The 18,112-nt window shown below is 61.1% G+C and overlaps 1 protein-coding gene across 5 annotated transcripts in view; it reads right to left on the bottom strand.

Annotated features, from left to right (window-relative positions):
* SDK2 (sidekick cell adhesion molecule 2) overlaps positions 1–18,112 on the bottom strand; it is a 171,543-nt gene that overhangs the window by 37,547 nt on the left and 115,884 nt on the right. For 4 of the 5 annotated variants that reach the window (XM_084647193.1, XM_084647195.1, XM_084647194.1 and 1 more), the window contains exons 4-18: positions 16,984–17,131; positions 12,162–12,295; positions 9,844–9,955; positions 9,191–9,381; positions 8,676–8,759; positions 8,378–8,572; positions 7,487–7,603; positions 6,153–6,320; positions 5,795–5,897; positions 4,710–4,886; positions 3,258–3,394; positions 2,664–2,811; positions 2,427–2,567; positions 2,123–2,304; positions 1,421–1,536 (exon numbers count right to left, since the gene is read on the bottom strand). In XM_084647193.1, coding sequence (XP_084503319.1) covers positions 1,421–1,536; positions 2,123–2,304; positions 2,427–2,567; positions 2,664–2,811; positions 3,258–3,394; positions 4,710–4,886; positions 5,795–5,897; positions 6,153–6,320; positions 7,487–7,603; positions 8,378–8,572; positions 8,676–8,759; positions 9,191–9,381; positions 9,844–9,955; positions 12,162–12,295; positions 16,984–17,131 — 2,153 coding nt within the window. Of the gene's footprint in view, positions 1–1,420; positions 1,537–2,122; positions 2,305–2,426; positions 2,568–2,663; positions 2,812–3,257; positions 3,395–4,709; positions 4,887–5,794; positions 5,898–6,152; positions 6,321–7,486; positions 7,604–8,377; positions 8,573–8,675; positions 8,760–9,190; positions 9,382–9,843; positions 9,956–12,161; positions 12,296–16,983; positions 17,132–18,112 lie in introns of those variants that run through there. The other variant, XM_084647197.1, reaches the window with a different exon arrangement.

The raw sequence follows: 18,112 nt of genomic DNA, 5'->3' as shown, positions 1-18,112 counted from the left end.
CTCTGAGGTGGTTGTGCACTGGACACCCACTGCCTTTTCACTCACAAGCCATGGGGGATGTTTTTGCTTTCCACAAGGGAACAGAGATTTCCTTTGGGGAGGGGGCCGTCTCCCCACACGTCTCTTCAAGACAATGCAAACCCTCCAACGCATCTCCAAATCAAAGCTTTTCATTCGGAGTCTCTCATTTATTCGGAGTTGATTAAACATCAATTAATGGTGCAAAGCAAACACTCAATGAGTTTTAATAAGCGTTTGTATTTATCCGTACAAAACAACAGAGAGCTGATGCTTTGCGATTAACTCCCCCGATAACAATGCACAATAGCCTGCTTCCCTATGGCGTTACATTTAGAAGGGATGTCTAGGCATTAAATTGGGACCATGGAAGATAGCCTATAGCAAGTTAATTAGATACTAATTAGGCCCTAAAATACTAATCAGGCCCTAAAATACTAATCAAAAATACTAAGTGGCATTTAATAAGTATGTTAAATATCCTGCTTACTCTGGTTATCTCGTTTGTTGGCAATTAAATTCCTGAACTTCTTTGCAGTAGATTAAGAAACAAGTATAATATTTTAATTCAATGCAATTAATGTAAATTTGAATTAATTACAATTTGGAATTAATTACAGAGCATCGGAGGCTGAGCTCCTGTGTAAGTGTTAAATCTTAGGAAATATTACTTTAATAGTCAGTTAGACTCAATTAGAAGACCTGCTTTTGGGGAGTTTTAAATGCAAAGGGAAGCTATTTTTGTTCAGGATCTGGGAAGCAGACACAGGAAAGACTTTTCCTCAGAAAGAGGTTTAGAAAGTTTGAGGCCACGAGTGTGAAATGAGGGTTTAGGCAGAGATGCTGTTGATTTTGTTCACATTGCCGGCTCGCCCCCCGATGGAGAATCCAAGACGGTGGCGCAGTTCAGAGCAAAGACGGATTAGGGTCTCCTAGTACAGCCCTGAATGTCTGCAACACACGGGCGCAGTGTGTCCTGCCCACCCTGTAGCAGCTGGCTCACATTGAGGATAACAGCCTACTACTGCTGCCAGCTAGTGGAGTTATTCTGTTAGCTCAGTGGGAGAGGTTGGTGCTGGAGGTCCCAGGTCTAAGCCCGAGTGATGACCCATGGAGAGGGAGATGCTGTTTCACTCTCACCGTAGGGAGGTAAGGAAATGAGACATGGACTGGCTGTAGCTAAGTGTGAATGTGTGAGAAGAAAGGAATGTATTGAATGTAATGGAGCGCTCAGCACCTCCTAGGATCAGGCCCTTCTTTCACGCTGGGTTTCCTACCCCCAGCTTTGCTCAGGCTGATGAGGCCCGTACTGCTGGTGGGTGTCTCAAGGAGCGGGTGCCATCCTGTGCCTTGTGTTAGATTTGCAGCTCGGGAGCCCTCCCCTCCTCCGTCTGCCCCTTACCTTGTATCCCTGGTTGATGCCATTTATGAACTGGGGGCTGGGCGGGTTCCAGGTGAAGCGGATGGTGGTGGCATTGGTGGCCTCGGCCTGAACGTTGCCCGGGGGCACGGTGGGAACTGCAGGAGGGGAGGGCAGGCTTAGCATGGGGGCAGGGACGCGGTGCGGGATGGAGGTGCTGCTGGGCCTGGGGCTTGCAGTCAGGGGCACTGGCAACGGGAGCATCTCTCTGATCAGGCAGCCTCCCTCCCTGCCACGGCACTGGGACACCAGGCAGGCAGGGAGTGGCAGGCTGGGCTCCCCTCCCTAGCTGTGCTGAACCCCAGCACCCCCCCCCCCGACCAGTGGGCTCTGAAACCTCCCTGGGAACGGAGGCACTGCAGAGTCCAGCCCTGCCTCTGCCCCAACCGCAGGGCAGGTTCGCTTGGGGGGCGGGGGCTGCCTGGGGCAGACACTGGCCAGGCCCCTCCAGGGACCCAGCCGCGCGGCTGACCAAGCAGCCTGGCAAATGCTGCTTTGCAGGGCGGTGATCTGGGCCCAGAGCCCACTGCTGATCTCCTGGTCCCCAGCAGCTTGTGAGCTGAGGCCAGGCTCATGAAGCCCCTGGGGCCCAGCACCCCTCAGCCCTTCCCTGAGCAGACTGGGCCAGCGGAGACCCAGCCCCTTCCCCCCGGAGCTGGGGAAAGCCCCCCCCTCCTCGCCCACCTCCCTGCAGGGTCCACTCGGTCACCCTGGCGCTGTAGACCCCCAGGCCGGCGCTGTTGTACGCTGCCACCTCGATCTCGTAGTTGGTCCAGATGATGAGATCCTCCAGGAGCAGGTTGTTGACCTCGGCGTTGGTAATGTTCTTGAACTGATAGCCGACGGGCAGGCCAGCCAGGCAGAACCTGGGGGCAAGGGGAGGGCAAGTCAGGCCAGCAGGCAGCCGGGTCCCTTCTGGGAGGTAGGCAGATGCCACGCTGGGGACTGGCCGGGTGGGGAGGGCTGGCTCCCCACCCCAGTGGCCTACCTGATGAAGTAGCCTTTCAAGATGCCATTCTGGTGGCTCTCGGGAGGCGGCTGCCACTGGATCATGATGGACTGGTTGGTCCTGCCGCTGGCGATGACGTTCTGGGGAGGCGCGGTGGGGGGCTCCTCCGGCAGGGACACCCTGGGAGGGGAGGCAGCGAAGGTAGGGAGTGAGACCCCCCTGCCCTGCCCTGGCCAGCTCCTGGGCTACACAGGAGGCCACCTGGACCCGCCTTACCTCTCAGTGTCCTTGCTGAACTGCCCTTTGCCCACGTCATTGGCAGCGCAGAGGCGGAACTGGTAGGAACGAGCGGGCACCAGGCCTTGCACCACCACGGAGGTCGCCTCGGGGTCAACGCTGGCCATGAGGGTGGTCCAGGGGGCGTCTGCGGGACAGAGAGGGGAGGGGTGGAGTGGAGAGCCAGCATGGGGCTGGGGGGCAAACGGTCCTTTCAGTCGCCAATAGGCCCCATCCCCGCTCCCTGGCCTGGCGCCCACTGCTGTCAGAGGTCCCTGGCTGGCTCCCGGCTGTCAGGGAGCCATTCTCCACGATGCACTGCAAGCAAAGCCTCTGGGGTGTGGAGGGCGAACTTGCCTGCAGGGAAGAGCCCCAGGCCCCCTCCCGATGGTGTGTGGTTAGTGCCACAAACCAGAGAGCTGTGTATGGCTATTGCACGCAAACTGGTAGCTGGACTTCCCCCTGCCCTTTGCAGGTTCCCTCTTGGGGAGCCCAGTCGGGCGGGCCAGGCCCCCTCACCCCTGTGCCCGCTCCCCAGCCCCAGCGCCCTGCTCCCAGTGCCCTGTGGCAGGGTGGAAGTGGCAGATGCCTTACTGTTCTCGGAGACCTCGAGGATGTAGTGCAGCAAGGGGCTGTTCCCGTCGAAGGGCTTGGCCCATGTCAGGTTGATAGCGCGCTTCTCCAGCGGGCTCAGCACGGCCACCGGATTCTCCGGGGCATGGGGGAGCTGCCTGGAGGGGGAGGAGAAACCACCGCTGGAAACAGTGGGACAGCTTCAGAGGGGACGGTGCCCTGGGCGGGGGTGTGTTGAAGTGGGACTGTTCTTAATGTTTCCTCTGAATACTGTAGGGGTGCCTCAGTTTCCCCAACACATTTCTTAAGTATCTAGGTGGTGGGATAAGGGGGTTGTGACGAAGTGGGACTGTTCTTAATGTTTCCTCTGAAGAGTGTGGGGGTGCCTCAGTTTCCCCTAAGCAGTTCTTAAGTATCTAGGTGGTGGGATAAGGGTGTATGATAGTTGCAGAGCCCTAGGCAGCTGGGGTGTGCAGGGGTCTGGACACAGACAATGGCCGACACTCTGTCTCCTGGCCACTGATGGCCTAGGCCCTTCCCCCCTGCAAGGTGACAGCTAAAGGGTTTGGAGAACAAAGGAATCAGGTGATCTCCTGGCCCGGGAAAGGGACAAAGCCCAGAGGAGGAGGGGCTGGAGGGAGTTTCAGTTTGGGGCTGGCTAGAGACATGGAGTGAAGGGCAGACATGGTTGTCTGGCTCACTGCTCCCCAAAATGGACGCAGCTGAGGGGTCCTGTTCTCTGCACCTACAAGCTCTGTGTTAGATCATGTTCCTGTCATCTAATAAACCTTCTGTTTTACTGCCTGGCTGAGAGTCACGTCTGACTGCGAAGTTGGGGTGCAGGACCCTCTGGCTTCCCCAGGACCCCGCCTGGGCGGACTCGCTGGGGGAAGCGCACGGAGGAGCAGAGGAGGCTGAGTGCTCCGAGGTCAGACCCAGGAAGATGGAAGCTGTGTGAGCTGTGTGTCCTGCAGACAGGCTGCTCACAGAAAGGCGACTTCCTCAGAGTCCTGCCTGGCTTCGTAGGGAGCATCGCCTGGGGACTCCATGACAGGGGGGCAGGCAGGGAGGAGGTGGGGCAGGGAGCTGAGGGCATATGGGACAGGTCACAGGAGCTCACCCACGTAGGATCTGGCATCACGAGGGCAAGCCTGCCTGTATTGCCGGGCTGCCATGGCACAGGGTGCTGGAGCCTGTGGGCCTGGAGGGTGCCCAGGTTAGCCGCATCACAAGGGAGAAGGGGATGCTGTGGCAGGAGGAGGCAGGGCATTTGCGCAGGGGGGATGCCATAGAAGGAACGCCGTGGCCGGAGGGGACCCCATGGCAGGAGGAGGCAGGGTGCGCGGGTAGGGGGGAGGGGGAGATGCCATGGCAGGAAGCCGGCAGGGCGCCTACGTGGGAGGACGAGCCCCTGCAGTGTTCCTGTCCCAGGCGGAGCGCGTCGGCGGGTCTCAGGCCGGTAGCCTCCCTCACCTGACACGCAGGTGGGCGCTGCGGGAGTCGTTGCCGCCGGCGGAGAGGACTCGGCAGGTGTAGGTGCCAATGTCCCCGGACCAGGTCTGGGAGATGTGCAGGGTGCCCTCCTCATCCAGCCGGAGCCGCGGGATGCCGTCCACGCTCACGGGCGCACCGTCCTTCTCCCAAAGGTACCTGCCGCAAGGCCACCACGGGCTTCAGGGCTGGGGCTGGGAATGGAACCCAGGCGTCCTGACCCCAGCCCTCCTGTGGCAACCACCAGACCCCACTCCCCTCCAACAGTTGGGGGAGAACCCAGGTGTTCCAGCCCTGTCTCTCTGTAACGCGGCGACGTTCCTTGCTCTGGAGGAGTCCTACTGGCCCCTCGGCGGGACGTGCCGCGTGGGCTGCCCCGGGCATGCTGGCTTTGCTCAGAGCAACCCCCCAGCCTGGGTCTCAGCCGCCAGGTGGGGCGGGGAGGGCGGCATGGGCATGGCCCAGCTCACAGCCTCCCAGGCGCTGTACCCAGGTCGGGCACCAGGTGGCGGTGCAGGGCTGCAATGCCGTGGCTCGGGAAGCTGGGCGGGGGACACCCGAGATGGCTAGGGGAGCTCCCTCAGCAAGGCAGGATTTATCCCCCCATCAGATACTCAACCGGGGCCATGGGAGCGGATCTCTCAGGGCTGGGGTCTCTGGCTCTGCGGGGAGGGTCCCCTGGCTCCCACCTGCCCAGCACTTGGGGTGGGGGTGGGGGGGGACGTTAGTTCACCCACTGCATCTCTGCCCTGCCTGGGGGAATAGGGAAGTCCCTGCTCACCCCCCCTGGGAGCAGGGCTGGGACCCCGAGCGCCCGGCCAGGGACCTTTGGGCAGGGCTGGGACCCCGAACTCCCTGGCAAGGAGCTCCGGGAGCAGGGTTGGGACGCTGAACGCCTGGCCAGGGAGCTCCGGGAGCAGGGCTGGGACCCCGAACACCCGGCCAGGAACCTTTGGGCAGGGCTGGGACCCCGAACTCCCTGGCAAGGAGCTCCGGGAGCAGGGCTGGGAGCTGGGGTTCCCAGGACGGATCCCTGCTAAGCCTGTTGTCTCACCAAGGCCACGTACCTGACGGTCACGCTGGGGTCGTGGGCGACGCCGCAGCTCATGGAGGCTTTGGTTCCCTTGATGACGCTCTGGTCCTGAGGGGGGCTGGTGATGCGGGTGCGGGCTGGGGAACAGACACATAGTGAGCAGCCACCTCCGCCAACCGGGAGGCCAGCCCAGGCAGGGCTCTCTCTGGGGCGGAGGGCAGGAGAGAGCGTCACAGCTTGGCTGGGGAGGGTCGTGCACAGCCCTGCCATGCCAGGGGCCTGGGGGAAACCGGACCCAGGGTGAGAGCCGTGCAGCGCTGGTGCTGGAGACGTCGGTTTGGGTCTGGCGGGGGCAGATGGGGAGGGGGCCAGCAGAGGAGGAACGGCCTTACCCCATACAACGAGGTCCGCAGAGGCCTCGTCCACCCCACGGGAGTTGGTGGCCAAGCAGGTGTAGCTGCCGGCGTCGACGATGTGCGTGGGGCTGACGAGGAGGCTGCCCGACTCCAGCAGGGTGAAGCGTGGCAGCTGCACCGAGCCGCTGGCCAGGATCCGCTCCCCTGTGGGGAGAGGGGAGAGCCCCGTCATCCGTGGGAAGCGATGGCCAGGGACAGCCTGGCACCCGTAAGCCAACCCAGCGCCGTGCTCCTGAGCCAGACGGGGAAGGAGCTGGAGGGTCAATGGCTTGTCCTCCCTGCCTGGACACCTGCCTGCGAACCAGCCCACTCACAAGTAACCTGAGTTTGCAGAGTCCTGCGGGGCTGGGAGAACAGGGGGGCTGCGGATTGAGGGGCATCGACGGAGCTGGGCAGGGTCCATCACACCTGCTCTGTGCCTGGCTCTGAGCCAAGCTCTCAGCCCCTCAATCTCATGCTTACCGAGCCGACCCCTGGGCCTGGCCTGGAAATGCCAGCAGGAAATGCTGCCTGTCTCCCGGGCACTCAGCTGGGGGCGGGCGAGCGGGCTTTGCCCCGGACAAGGTAGTGAGAACCTCCTCACAAGGAGTGTTGCGGCCTTAAGAGCCGGCGCCCGGTGGGTGTTGACAGGGCAGTGACGTGGGCCTGTGGGGGAAGCAGCGTAACCCAGAGGTGTCCTCCCAGAGGGGGTGGGTGAGCCCGGCACGTTGGGAACAGGGTAAGATGCTGCTCCTGGAAGGGGGACATGCCGGGGGTGCGGCAGCAAAGGGACCCGGCCTGGCTGGTACGTGCCTGATGTTATGGGGCAGGCAGGGCACTGCCCGGGGAGTGACAGCCCAGGTGAGTCCCCCACTGCCCTCTGGCTCGGGGGCAGGGCATAGAGCTTTGGGAGCTGCCAGCTGCAATGAACTGGGGCAACACCCACTGCCTTCCCCCCAACTCCTTCCCCCATCTCCAGCCAGGGGGCAGGAGGAACCGAAACGCTGCCCCTAGCCCCGAGCGCCTGCCCCCAGGCTGGATGCCCTGCCCAGGTCACACCACTAGACCAATGCCCAGTGCACCCCCCAGCACACGGGATGCTGATCCAAACCACTGTCTGCGCTGGCTTGGCATTAACCCTCTGACTGCTCCCCCCCCGTCTGAACAGGGGGGCCCAGCCTCAGCAGTGGGGTGGGGACCAGGTGGAAGTGGGGTGCTGTTCTTGGCAGCAGGAAGGTTGGGAGGTTGGGAGGAGGGCCAGGTCCGGCTGGGAGCTGTGCCCAGAGACGCAGCCCTGGGGCATGGCCCATCCTCCCCGTGGCCCCCTTTACCTTTCTGCCAGGTGATGGCCGGCCTCGGTGCCCCCGAGGTCTCGCAACTGAGAACCACGGACATGCCATCAATCACAGTGCTGTCCAGGGGGCCCTTGGTGATGTTGGGAGCGATGCCTGAGCAGAGGAGACACAGAGAAGCCTGTGAAGCAGCTCCCGGGGGCCAGCTCCGGGGTGACCCAGTGGCTACCACCAGGCTGCGGCAGCCCCTGGCCCGCTCGGGCTCTCAGCACCTCATCTTTGGGCTGACCCATGCCAGGGGCTTGGGATCCACTCCCACCCTGAGCACCCTCCGGTGCCCGGGGAGAGACCCCGTGCTCCCGTGGCTTTTGCTCTGGCAGCTGTCCGGCACCCTCCTTCCCTCGACGCTGCACAAGGGGCCGGACAGCACCGCCCAGCACGGGATGGGCAGTGAAGGGGCACTGGGGATTCTCAGTGGCACCGTGCTCAGGGCTGGCAGTGCCCCTTTTATCCTTAGGCAGCAACTCCCGCACCCTGTGCTGAGGCATTGGGGTCAGCCCTGACTGCCAGGGGAGAGCCCCCCATCCTGAGATCCCCAGCGCCCCTTAGCGCCACACTGGGGCATTGGGGTCAGCACCTCCTACTGGGGATCCCCACTCCACTCCCCACAGCACAGGCCCCCTAGCTCCACACAGGGGTCAGCACTGACTGCCCGGGGAGAGTCACCCACCCCACTCCCTGCAAAGCCTAGCTAGATACTCTCTGGAGGTCTCCCAGCGAGGGGCAGCCTTGGCCCGTCCCTGCTGGGCTCCCAGCCCGTGGCACGCCCGAGGGGCTGGTGCCAGGCACCGACAGGCCCAGGAGCTGAGAGTCCTGGGCCCACTGCTGGGCGCTATTCCCTGGCCTGCGGGGCTGAGAGCTGGCACCTACTGGTCACTGCCAGGTACGTGGAGGTCTGCACCTCGCCGGCGGCATTGCGGGCGAAGCACTGGAACATGCCGGTGTCATCGGGCACCAGCCCGCTGATCTGCAAGCTCCCGTCGCCCAGCAGCCGGAACCGTGAGAGCTTCTCCACGTGCACCAGGGCCGCGTCCTTGTACCAGGCCATGGCTGGTGGCGGGAATCCTGCAACCCAAAGCCCGCCCCCGAGAGGCCGCGTTAGACACAAGCAGCCCCGGCTCTGGGCAGCAGCAGGGCGCCGGGGGATGGGGCTGGGGAGACATGATACCTTTGGCCTGGCAAGGGATGGTCACCACCTTCTCCATCTCGGCCGTGACGTGCCTCTCTGGTTCCTGGATAAACTGGGGCGGCTCTGCAATGAGACCCCCAGAGCTGGAGGCAGGAACAACCGGAGCAGCCCGCTTCTCTTTCCCCTGCCACTGGATGGAGCAGCCAGCCGGGGGCACCCCCAGGGCCTGGCTCTGATGGGCCCCAGCCGCAGGAGGGTGCTGGAGGCAGCCAAGGGGCTGCGGGGGGCCCCACCCCCTTGCTGTGCAGCCCTGGGGAGCGCGCCCAGGAGGCAGAGAGAGCCCGGCAGCCCTCAATTCCCAGCCCGGGCGCTAATACACTCCTCCCCACCGGCCCCTGGCACTGAGAGCCTGGAACGGGCAAAGGCAGGAGCCTGGCCAGGCTGCCACAGCTCCTCCAGCACCTGGAGGCTGTACGGTGACCCGGTGCCGAGGCCTCCCCAGACTCGCTGCACTTGGGCCTCAGGCCTGGGCTGCCAGAGAGCGGGGCCCTTACCCAGCACGGCGAGGAAGGCCCCCTCGGCCACGGCGGGCACGCTGCTGCTGCGCAGCACGGCCTCGCACTCGTAGTACCCACTGTCGCCCAGCGTGGGGTTGAGGATGGTGAGCCGGCGGTTGTAGTCGCTGAGCCCGCTGGACAGCGGCTCCCCGTCCTTCTTCCAGACGATGTGCAGCTTCATCAGCGGCCTGGGGGGTGAGGAAAGCGTGGGAGAGCCGCCCCGGACACAGCCCCTGTCCCCAGCCCGCCCCAGGTAGTGGTGCCATTGAACCCCCCCTGAGCGCCTGCAACCGGAGCCTCCCAGCCCGCAGGGGAACGGGGACCCAGGCGTCCTAGGGGGAGGGAGGTTTCAGAGCAGCTCTGGACCAGGGATCAGGTCCCTCTAGGTTTGCAGGGCTCAGCAGAAGGGGACCCCGAGCCCGAGGGGAGTCTCTGGCCACGCAGTGGGAGGTGGGTTCGGAGCCAGTCTTGACCTGCAGCATTCCCCCCGTGCACTGCATCCCTCGAGCCCTCTCCTGGGGCACTATTGCTATGCCAGGAACCCCACCCCACACCTAGAGGAGCCTGCTCAGGATCTGCCCCAAGGGACAGCCCTGGATAGGCCCCAGACGAGAGTCCAGCCCCAGGGACCTTGGGGGACAGCTACCCACCTGGCGTTGGCCACGCACTCCATGGTCACTTCCGAGGTGCCGGCCACCACGCTGGTGTTCCTGGGCGGGATGATGATGGTGGGAGCGATGGGATCGGCCGGGCCGCCGACATCTAAGGGGAGCCGAGGTGGCAGAGCAGGCTGTTGGACGGGGCTTGCGGGGCAGGGCCATGTACCAGCACGGAGTCAAGGGGGAGGGAGCTGTGCTTTCGGTGGCTGGGAACCGGCAGCAGGCGAGTCAGTGCTCTGGCAAGCCGATCAGAGCCCCTCAGTCCTGCCTCGGAGACCTCCCCAGGCTCAGCACGGCTCCGCTCTGACCCACACCAACTCCCGGCTCGGTGCACGCTGGCACCCTCCTGCTCTCCACCACGGCCTGGCCCACCAGCTGCCCAGACACGGGGGGTCCCATGCCCAGACAGTCAGAGATGCCAAGGGTGCTTAGCTGAGTGCCTGGCCATCCCCTTTGGGAAAGGATTCAGGGGGTTCTGTAACCCACCCTCCCGCATGGTCCCTACAAGCCCTGCAGGGCGTTGGGCATCCATCCCCTGCCCCCTGCTACGGTCCTCCTGGGGCAATCTTGGCAGCCCTGCGCTGCCTGCGGCTTCGGCAGAGAAGGAGGGAGTGGGGAAGTGTAGAAGGCAAAATAATTGCGATGATAAAAAACCCTCTTGTAGGTGCTGTAAAAAAGGGATCAGCGTGAAAGCTGCTGATCTAGCTGAATCCATAAACCGGGCCTCGGCGTTGTTTATTTACATGGCGGGACGCAACAGGGCAGCACTACGGATTAATGGCATGCCGGGCCGAGCCGGGCAGATAAAGCCCGACAAGGAAAGCCATAAAGCGGCCGTGGAGCACACAGCAGGAGGGAGAGAGCTAAGGGAGGAGATCGCGCGGGTGCTTTGTACCAACTCAGGGCTTTTCCGTGGGATGGGTCACTCGGTGGCAGGGACCACGCTGGTCAGGGTGGGCCATGGCCAGGTGAGGTCAAAGGGGAACCCATTGCTCATCGCAAAACCACCGTGTCACTCGACACAACTGGCAGGACAGGCCCTGGCCTAGGGAAGCTGGGGCTGTGGGGCAGGATTGAGGGGCACCGGCACAGCCATTGGGAGGCAGAGCCCAGGACAGGAATTGCACAGTTGGGTGGGGCTGCAGGGCAGAGCCAGAACAGCTGCACCAGTGCATGGGGAGTCCCTGCCCCATGCAGAGCTCCACCCCTGCCAACAGCCCCGCACGCGTGGGCAGGAAAGGTAGGTACCATGAGAACCGCTCAAAATGCCCACAGGGGCGGGGCGGCTCACTTGCAAAGAAATCCAGCCCTCTCTGCAAGGCGGCGCTGCCCAGAGCGGCTCCTATGCGCCCCCATCTCCAGGGACAGAGCAGGGGATGTGCAGTGCGGAGGCAGGGCCTACGGGGAAGGGGCTGGGCTGGCGGTATAATTAGTGTCCGCCGGCTCCTGCGGCACAGCCCAAAGTGCCGAAATAAATTTCGAGGAGGCTGAGCTGTTAAGTCAGCAGAAGTCAGAGCCTCCGAAGAGATTTACTGCAAATTAAATTTGGGCCTGAGCCAACGGGAGCGCCGGGAAGTGGGGCCAGAAAGCCAGATGCACAGAGACAGCCCTGTAAAATGGCCTGGAGACACTGGGGCTGTGGGGGGCGGAGGGGTGGGCACCTCCTGGGTGGGGAGGGATGGGACGGGACTGGGCCCTGATGGAGCCAGGAGAGCTATTTGCAGGGAACAATTCCCCCAAAGAATGTAGGGGGTGAGCTGCAACCCCCAACCCATGAAAAGCCCTGGTACAGCTTCTGTGGCCGGCTGCTCCCCCCTCCCCGGCACCGGACGGCACTACAGAGCCAGTGTCACCATTTAGGCTTCCCTGCTCCCTGGGCGTTCTGGTTAACGCCAGGCCGAGCATGGGGGCCCATCACCCTCCTCTTGAGAGAGTGCACTCACGCCCGCCCGTGCACACACACTGCACCGAGTCTCGATGTTGCGGCTCCAACCCAATGCCAACACCCCACGAGGGTGACCAGATGTCCCGATTTTGTAGGGACAGTCCCGATATTTGGGGCTTTTTCTTACATAGGTGCCAATTACCCCCCACCCCCGTCCCGATTTTTCACCCTTGCAATCCGGTCACCCTGCACCCCGCCTCCTGGATCTGGCCCTGGGATTCATGCACCAGGCGGTGCAGAGCCAGCAGGGCACTTATTCTTTCCCTGCGCTTCCTGGATTCCTCCTCTGAGGAACAAGCCCCTGGGGTGGCCTCCGGAAGCTCCAACCAGCTCCCTTTACACCCCCCCGGAGCTCAGCACTTACTCTCCACGGTGAGAGTGATGGGCTGGCTGGTCTTGTTATCCCCGTTCTTGTCATTCACGGCCTGCACGTAGTACCGGCCTGCGTCGGGCGCCACCGTCGACAGGATGACCAGGGTGTTCTCCAGCGTGATGGCTCTGGCAGGGACAGTGCAGAAGAGACAGCGTGAGAGGAGTGAACCCGCCAAGGGGAGCAAGGGTCCGGGGCGGGGGGCAGCCCTCAAGTTCAGGGATCTTTGGTCCAGGGCCAGTTCAGGCTGGTCTCCAGACAGGGGTCCCTGCGGACATTCGGATCCAGAGCTGGTGGGGAAGGCAGCTCAGAGCCTAGCTCAGATTCGGTTCACGCTCTCCCATCGCGGGTTTCACTCAGAGGGTAAAATACCACTGCAGACACCGAGCGCAGCGCAGGAAGACTCAAATTAACGAGCTCACAAAACCCTTAATCTCGGACAATGAGCAGAATTCACACAATTGATCACACCTGTCTTTATGTTCCCCAGTGCCTAAGCATTGAGGGAGGGGCCGACAGATCGGACCGTTGCCGATTAATAAGCTTTTCTTTTCTTTTTTTACCCAATGATCTAATCTGATGGAAACATAAAATGGCCTGAGGAATACATTTTGCCATTAAATACGAGATAAAGGAGTTTTATCTCCTCCATCCTGCTTTGCAAATAGAAAAGAGACCGGTTCAATTCTCACATAATGTGGGTTACAAATTCATTTCCATCTCGCTGCAGCTGTCAGCACCCAACACTGCCGCCACCACTGTGAGTGTGTGTCCGTGTCCCCGTAGTTGTGCGTGTACGTGTGACTGCATGAGAGTGTCTGCCTGGGTGTGTCTCTCTGGTCCGGAGACATGGGTACAAGTGTGCATAAGTATTTATATATACCCGCACGGGCGTGTGAAACGCATACCGGGAGCATGCGACTCCTCTAGCAGCTGGTCCGAATAGGAAGTTACAAGCCTACTACAGCTGCCAGTGAGTGGAGGTGCTCCTTTAGCTAAAGCAGCAGACGTTCAGGCTTTTTGGGCTTCAGAGTTCAAACTCCCGGGGATGCCCCGAGCAGAGGGGCCGTTACCCTTGCCTACGTGTGTGTGCGTGTATGGAATATGTCTATCTGTGTGCCCCGTAAGTGTGTCCAGAACGATGACATGTGTGCATGGCTGCAGCGTGTATTATTGGTATGTACGTTTACGCATGCCATGTACGTGTTCGTGGCCGAGGCTGTGCACTGCCTCGCTATTACCCGCGTGTGTGAGCACACAAGCAGAGAGGAGGCTGGTGTGAGAGCTCTCTTTCCCCAGGCCTAACCCAGGGGAGAACGCGTGTCTCACTAGGAATGTATCTGTCGGCATGGGGAGAGGGAGCCATTTTTCCCGGCAGACTATTCCAGCCCGCGTGGGTGCCAGCACTTTCCCTCACCCATTTCCTCTGGCTCCTGCTTTTTTTCTTTTTTTTTTTTTAAATTCATTTTCTCAACGATAAACAAAACCATTAGTTTGTCAAGTCTATCGCTGGATCCTAATGTGATGCGCCCGCGACATCTGTTAAGCATCCTTAATGCTAGTTTAACAAGGACAAATACAGTCTAGTTCCTTTCGCTTTCTCATTAGGTGAGCGTGGCAGGGTTTGGATGGATTCTCTCCAATAAACAGCTCTGCTAATGTCTCTGCCTCCCCGCAGGCGGGTTGGCGGGAGGGGGGATCGGGACGTCTGACGCGCATCTGAAAGGCTGTGAGAGAAGTCCGAGATGCCCTTCTGCAGCCTCAAAGTATCGATGGTCCAGGAAACAGTACTTTGTCTGCCTGATCTCGAAGCAGCCTGACCCACAATTTAGCACAATCCAGGGATGCAGGTACACCCCCATATGGCTCCCTCCCCCAGCTGTGGCCCCAGCTCTCCTCGAGCTGCCAGCAGGTTTCAGAATTAAGATGAATGAGGCATCTTGGAGCTATTGTTTCCGGCTCTCTGCAAACTCAGACAACCAATAGTCACGCTTGGCTCACATTTCCAAGCTTTTCTTTGCACGCATGAGAGCTAGAAATATATAGATGTTCTTCATCATGCGACTCCGGGAGCTGTGGCCCAGGCCTACGATATCCGCACTTTAAACCAGACCCGGGCCCAAGCAACCCTGTCATGCAAGACAAGCTCACTGCACCATGGTGACACCGGTGACACGTCCTGGGAGGGAACCGGTGGCACGTGCTGGGAGGGAGCGGCACGTCATGGCTTAGCAGCAGCAGCGTCTCAAGGCTGAGAAGCCACATGACAATGGGGTGGCAGCAGCCCGGAATAATCTGGGCGTCACGTTAACAGCTGTGCCCACCGAGCTGGTGAGAAGTGTGACCCCACAAAATCCCGGAATAAGTGTCAGCCCTAGACTGACCAGCCTGGGCCAGTTCTTTCAGCTTGGGGCTGCTGGAGAGAGCTGGGGCCAACTCTTTCTTTGCACTCAGGGTCGGCTGGGATGGCAGCACTTCCGAGCCATCAGAGCTGGGAATCTCACCCGGCTGTGGAAGGCTGCTGGGCCCTGATGCATGCTGGGATGAGCTATCCCGAAGGCAGGGACCTCAGCTCTGGGGACCCAGCAAGCGGGCACCCAGGACTGGGGGTTTGCGTCGTGCTGGGAACCCAATCGCTACAGAGATCTTTGAAGTCAAAAGGGACGTGGCTCCCCTTCCCTCTGTTAGGCTCACCCTCGGCACACCGGGAAGCACCAGCATTCCACAGGTCCATCAGCAGGGGGTGCTCTTTGCCCTGAAATACTTTCTGAGCAATACCCGGACGCACCACCAGGAGGTGCTGTGCTGCCGCTGTTGGGTTATTAGTGTCCTGGTTCTGTTTGCCTGGAGAGCTCAGCCCCTTGGCCGTACTCCCTGGCTCCTGCTGGCGCGCCTTGTGGCTGTGTGGGGGTGCCGTGACGGCTCTAAGAACAGACTACAAACCCCCTGGAATCCCGAGGAAGAAAGGGGCTCTAGGGATGTCATGCAATGATAATAAATACTTTGCACTGATACCGCTTGGCCGTGACTGTATGGAACAGCCCAGTGCCGGGGGCGACCGGCTGCTGCCTCGGAGGCGACTCCATTGAAAGGAAAGTAACCCTTCACGTGGTTGACAATTTAAAACGGAAAGCGTCAGTTAGTCTGTGTCCTGCACGCAAACCATGCAAGACAGAGCGCCGGCTGCTCTCAGGCCTGGGCTACGCCACGAGCTCCGGTGCTCAAGGCTGTGAAACATTTCACGCCCTGCGCGCCGTAGTTAGGTGGACGGAAGAATTCTTCCATCAGCTGAGCCACCGCCGCTTGGAGAGCTGGGTGAATGACACTGACCTCCACGCACCAGTGTATCAAGATTGGAGGTAAAACGATAACACTGAATCTCCTGCAGAGAGTGGCACGGTGCAGGTGCTGTCTGGAAGCGGGGAAGGAGCTGGGGGCACCAGGGAAGAAGCTGGGGGCCAAGGCCTTAAGATGCTAAGGGGACAGAAGGCCAGTAAGGGGTGGGGGAGATGAGGGGAAGGTAAATGGGGAGAATCCCCTGTGTTTTGGATGCAAGCTGTCACCCTAAGCAGCTCCATCACTGCCAGCCTGCGTTAAATAAATGAAAGGCTGCATCTCCTCGTTACCCATTGTTGCCATGGGTACATTTCCTCCCTCTCCCTGCTCTCCTAGACAGGATTCTGTAGTTACTTAGTCGAGCTCCTGCAGCCGCCTGATAATTTAATTAGAGGACAAAAGCAAATCAATCCCAAATAAATAAACGAATAAACAAACCCACTGCCGGCTGCTCCCTGCTTGTCCTGGCATGGGCAGGACCCGGCCAGTGGGTTGATAAGCAGCTGCTAATCACCAGGTAGGGGGCGGGAAGCTGAATTTCCCAGTCAGATAGTGGGCTCCCAGGGCTGGTGGCTACATGCCACCCTGGCCTGCCTCTGCCAGCCTGATAGCATTCATCAGATCCGTATCTCTGCCCCACAGACACCAGCCGATTCACTCTCCAGGACCCCTTTGAACTCCGACATGAATATTAATCTGCTGTAACTGCCAGGAGCAGGGTGACGGAGCGGGCGTTTAATTGAATCAGCGCGCAGAGCCCGGGGAGGAGGCGTGGGGCTGGTTTGCGGGCTGGTAAGCAGGCTGGCTCCCCAGAGGGCTGTTCGCCAGGGGAGGACACGCTGGAGTGCAGACTCCCCCAAGGGAAGGTGCAGTACAGGGCCCCTGGGGGCCATGGGGGATGTGCTCAGGGGTTTTCTCTGTCTCCTGACGTGCAGCAGGCGCTTGGCAGGCAGAGGGGTGAAGCTAGGGGGCAGACGTGGAAGAGGAGCGAGAAGCTGGTGCGTGGACACATGCAAGAGGAAGGCTTGGTGTTTCCCTCCACACCGCCGTCCCAGTGTGCTCGGAACACTACTCCTGCCCCCAGCGTTCCCTGGGGGTCTGCGCTGCTGCAGGGGGGCGCAGTAGGGCGCAGAGTGAGCGCTGCCCTGATGCCAGTCGTGCCCTTCCAGGCCCGGCTGGATTGCTGCCCTGGGGACCGCGCTCAGTACTGCCGTGCGGGCGGCCTGGGGGGAAGTCACCTTGCGCAGTCAGGGTGGGCTTGCCTTGCTCAGTAGGGGGTTATTTAGTTAGAGAACCCCCTGCCTGCATAGGCCACAACAACCCCCCCACAGGCAGCAGGCCCCAAACCTTCACCCCGTCCCGTTTCAGCCGGTGCTGTTGGGCCACCGGGGCAACTGTCTTTGGCCTCCCTAGAGACAGTGGCTCCTCCCCGCCCCACCCCGCCCACTGGCGTCCCTCCAGGGCTGGGACTAGGACTCACATGCGGCTGCTGGGGGGGATTTTCCGGCCGTCCCGGAACCAGGTGACCTGGGGCTGTGGGAAGCTGGCGATGCGGGGGGCGTGGATGACGGCCGCTTCGCCGTGGGACACGCTCTGGTGCGTCTCACTCTCCTCGAAGCTGCCCATGTCTGGAAAACAAACAGAGACAAAGGGGTCAGAGCCAGCAGGGAGCCGGCAAGGTGCTCTCGGAGCCCAGCACCAGAGCGTGGGCCAAGGAGGGAACTGTCTGTGTCCGTCTCCTTGCCACCGCATGGGCCTGCCGCTCGCCCCCATCCCGAGCAGGGCCAACGTGGCTGTCCCCAGCACCAGCCTCGCTGCTCAGCTGCCATGCCTGGCTCCGAAGGTCATGGGCAGCTCTTTGTCTCCTGCTCATGGCAGGGCTAGACTCTCCTTTGCTGCAATGCCGACACTAAGCTTCGGCCATGGTTCAGCTGCTGGTGTGCAGAGACCACAGCCCGACATGCTGACCAGTACTGCCTCACTGTCTCCTGGTGCCTCCCCACTCCGCCCGTCTGCATCCATCCCTCGTTTCATGTCTTTGACCGTGACTGGAAAGGCTTTGGGGCAGAGACCGTCCCTTTGTCCTGGGCTTGTCCAGCGCCCGGCACACTGGGGGCCTGTTCCCAGGTGCCACAAAGAAATCGCATTTTGGGGTGACCCACAGACGGCTGTGAATCCCCTCCTGCCTCCACACGAACAGACCTGGTGCTTCAACCGAAGCGGCGGAGGCTCATGCTTCGAGGTCGTGAGTTCAGTCCCTGAAGACAACCCACCCGTGCTCCATTCAGCCTGCCCGTTGAGCACGCCTTGGGGAGAGGAGGGCAGGGCGAGCTGAGGAAATGAAGGCACGCCCATTCAAGGCTCCGTACCCTTTGTGGATAACCCCCTACCGCTTCAACACATGGGGGAAGTCCACAGGGCTGAATGCATTAGAGAAGGAACCACTATTTATATCCACTATTGGATATTAGGAAACACTATTTCACGAGGAGGGTGGTGAAGCACGGGAACGGGTTCTCTAGGGAGGTGGTGGGATCTCCATCCTTAGAGGTTTTTAAGGTCAGGCCTGACAGAGCCCTGGCTGGGATGATTTAGCTGGGGTTGGCGCT

This window comes from Lepidochelys olivacea (assembly GCF_965140295.1).
Source record: "Lepidochelys olivacea isolate rLepOli2 genome assembly, chromosome: 14".
Lineage (NCBI taxonomy): Eukaryota > Metazoa > Chordata > Testudines > Cheloniidae > Lepidochelys > Lepidochelys olivacea.
This window is presented reverse-complemented; position numbering and strand designations above follow the sequence as displayed.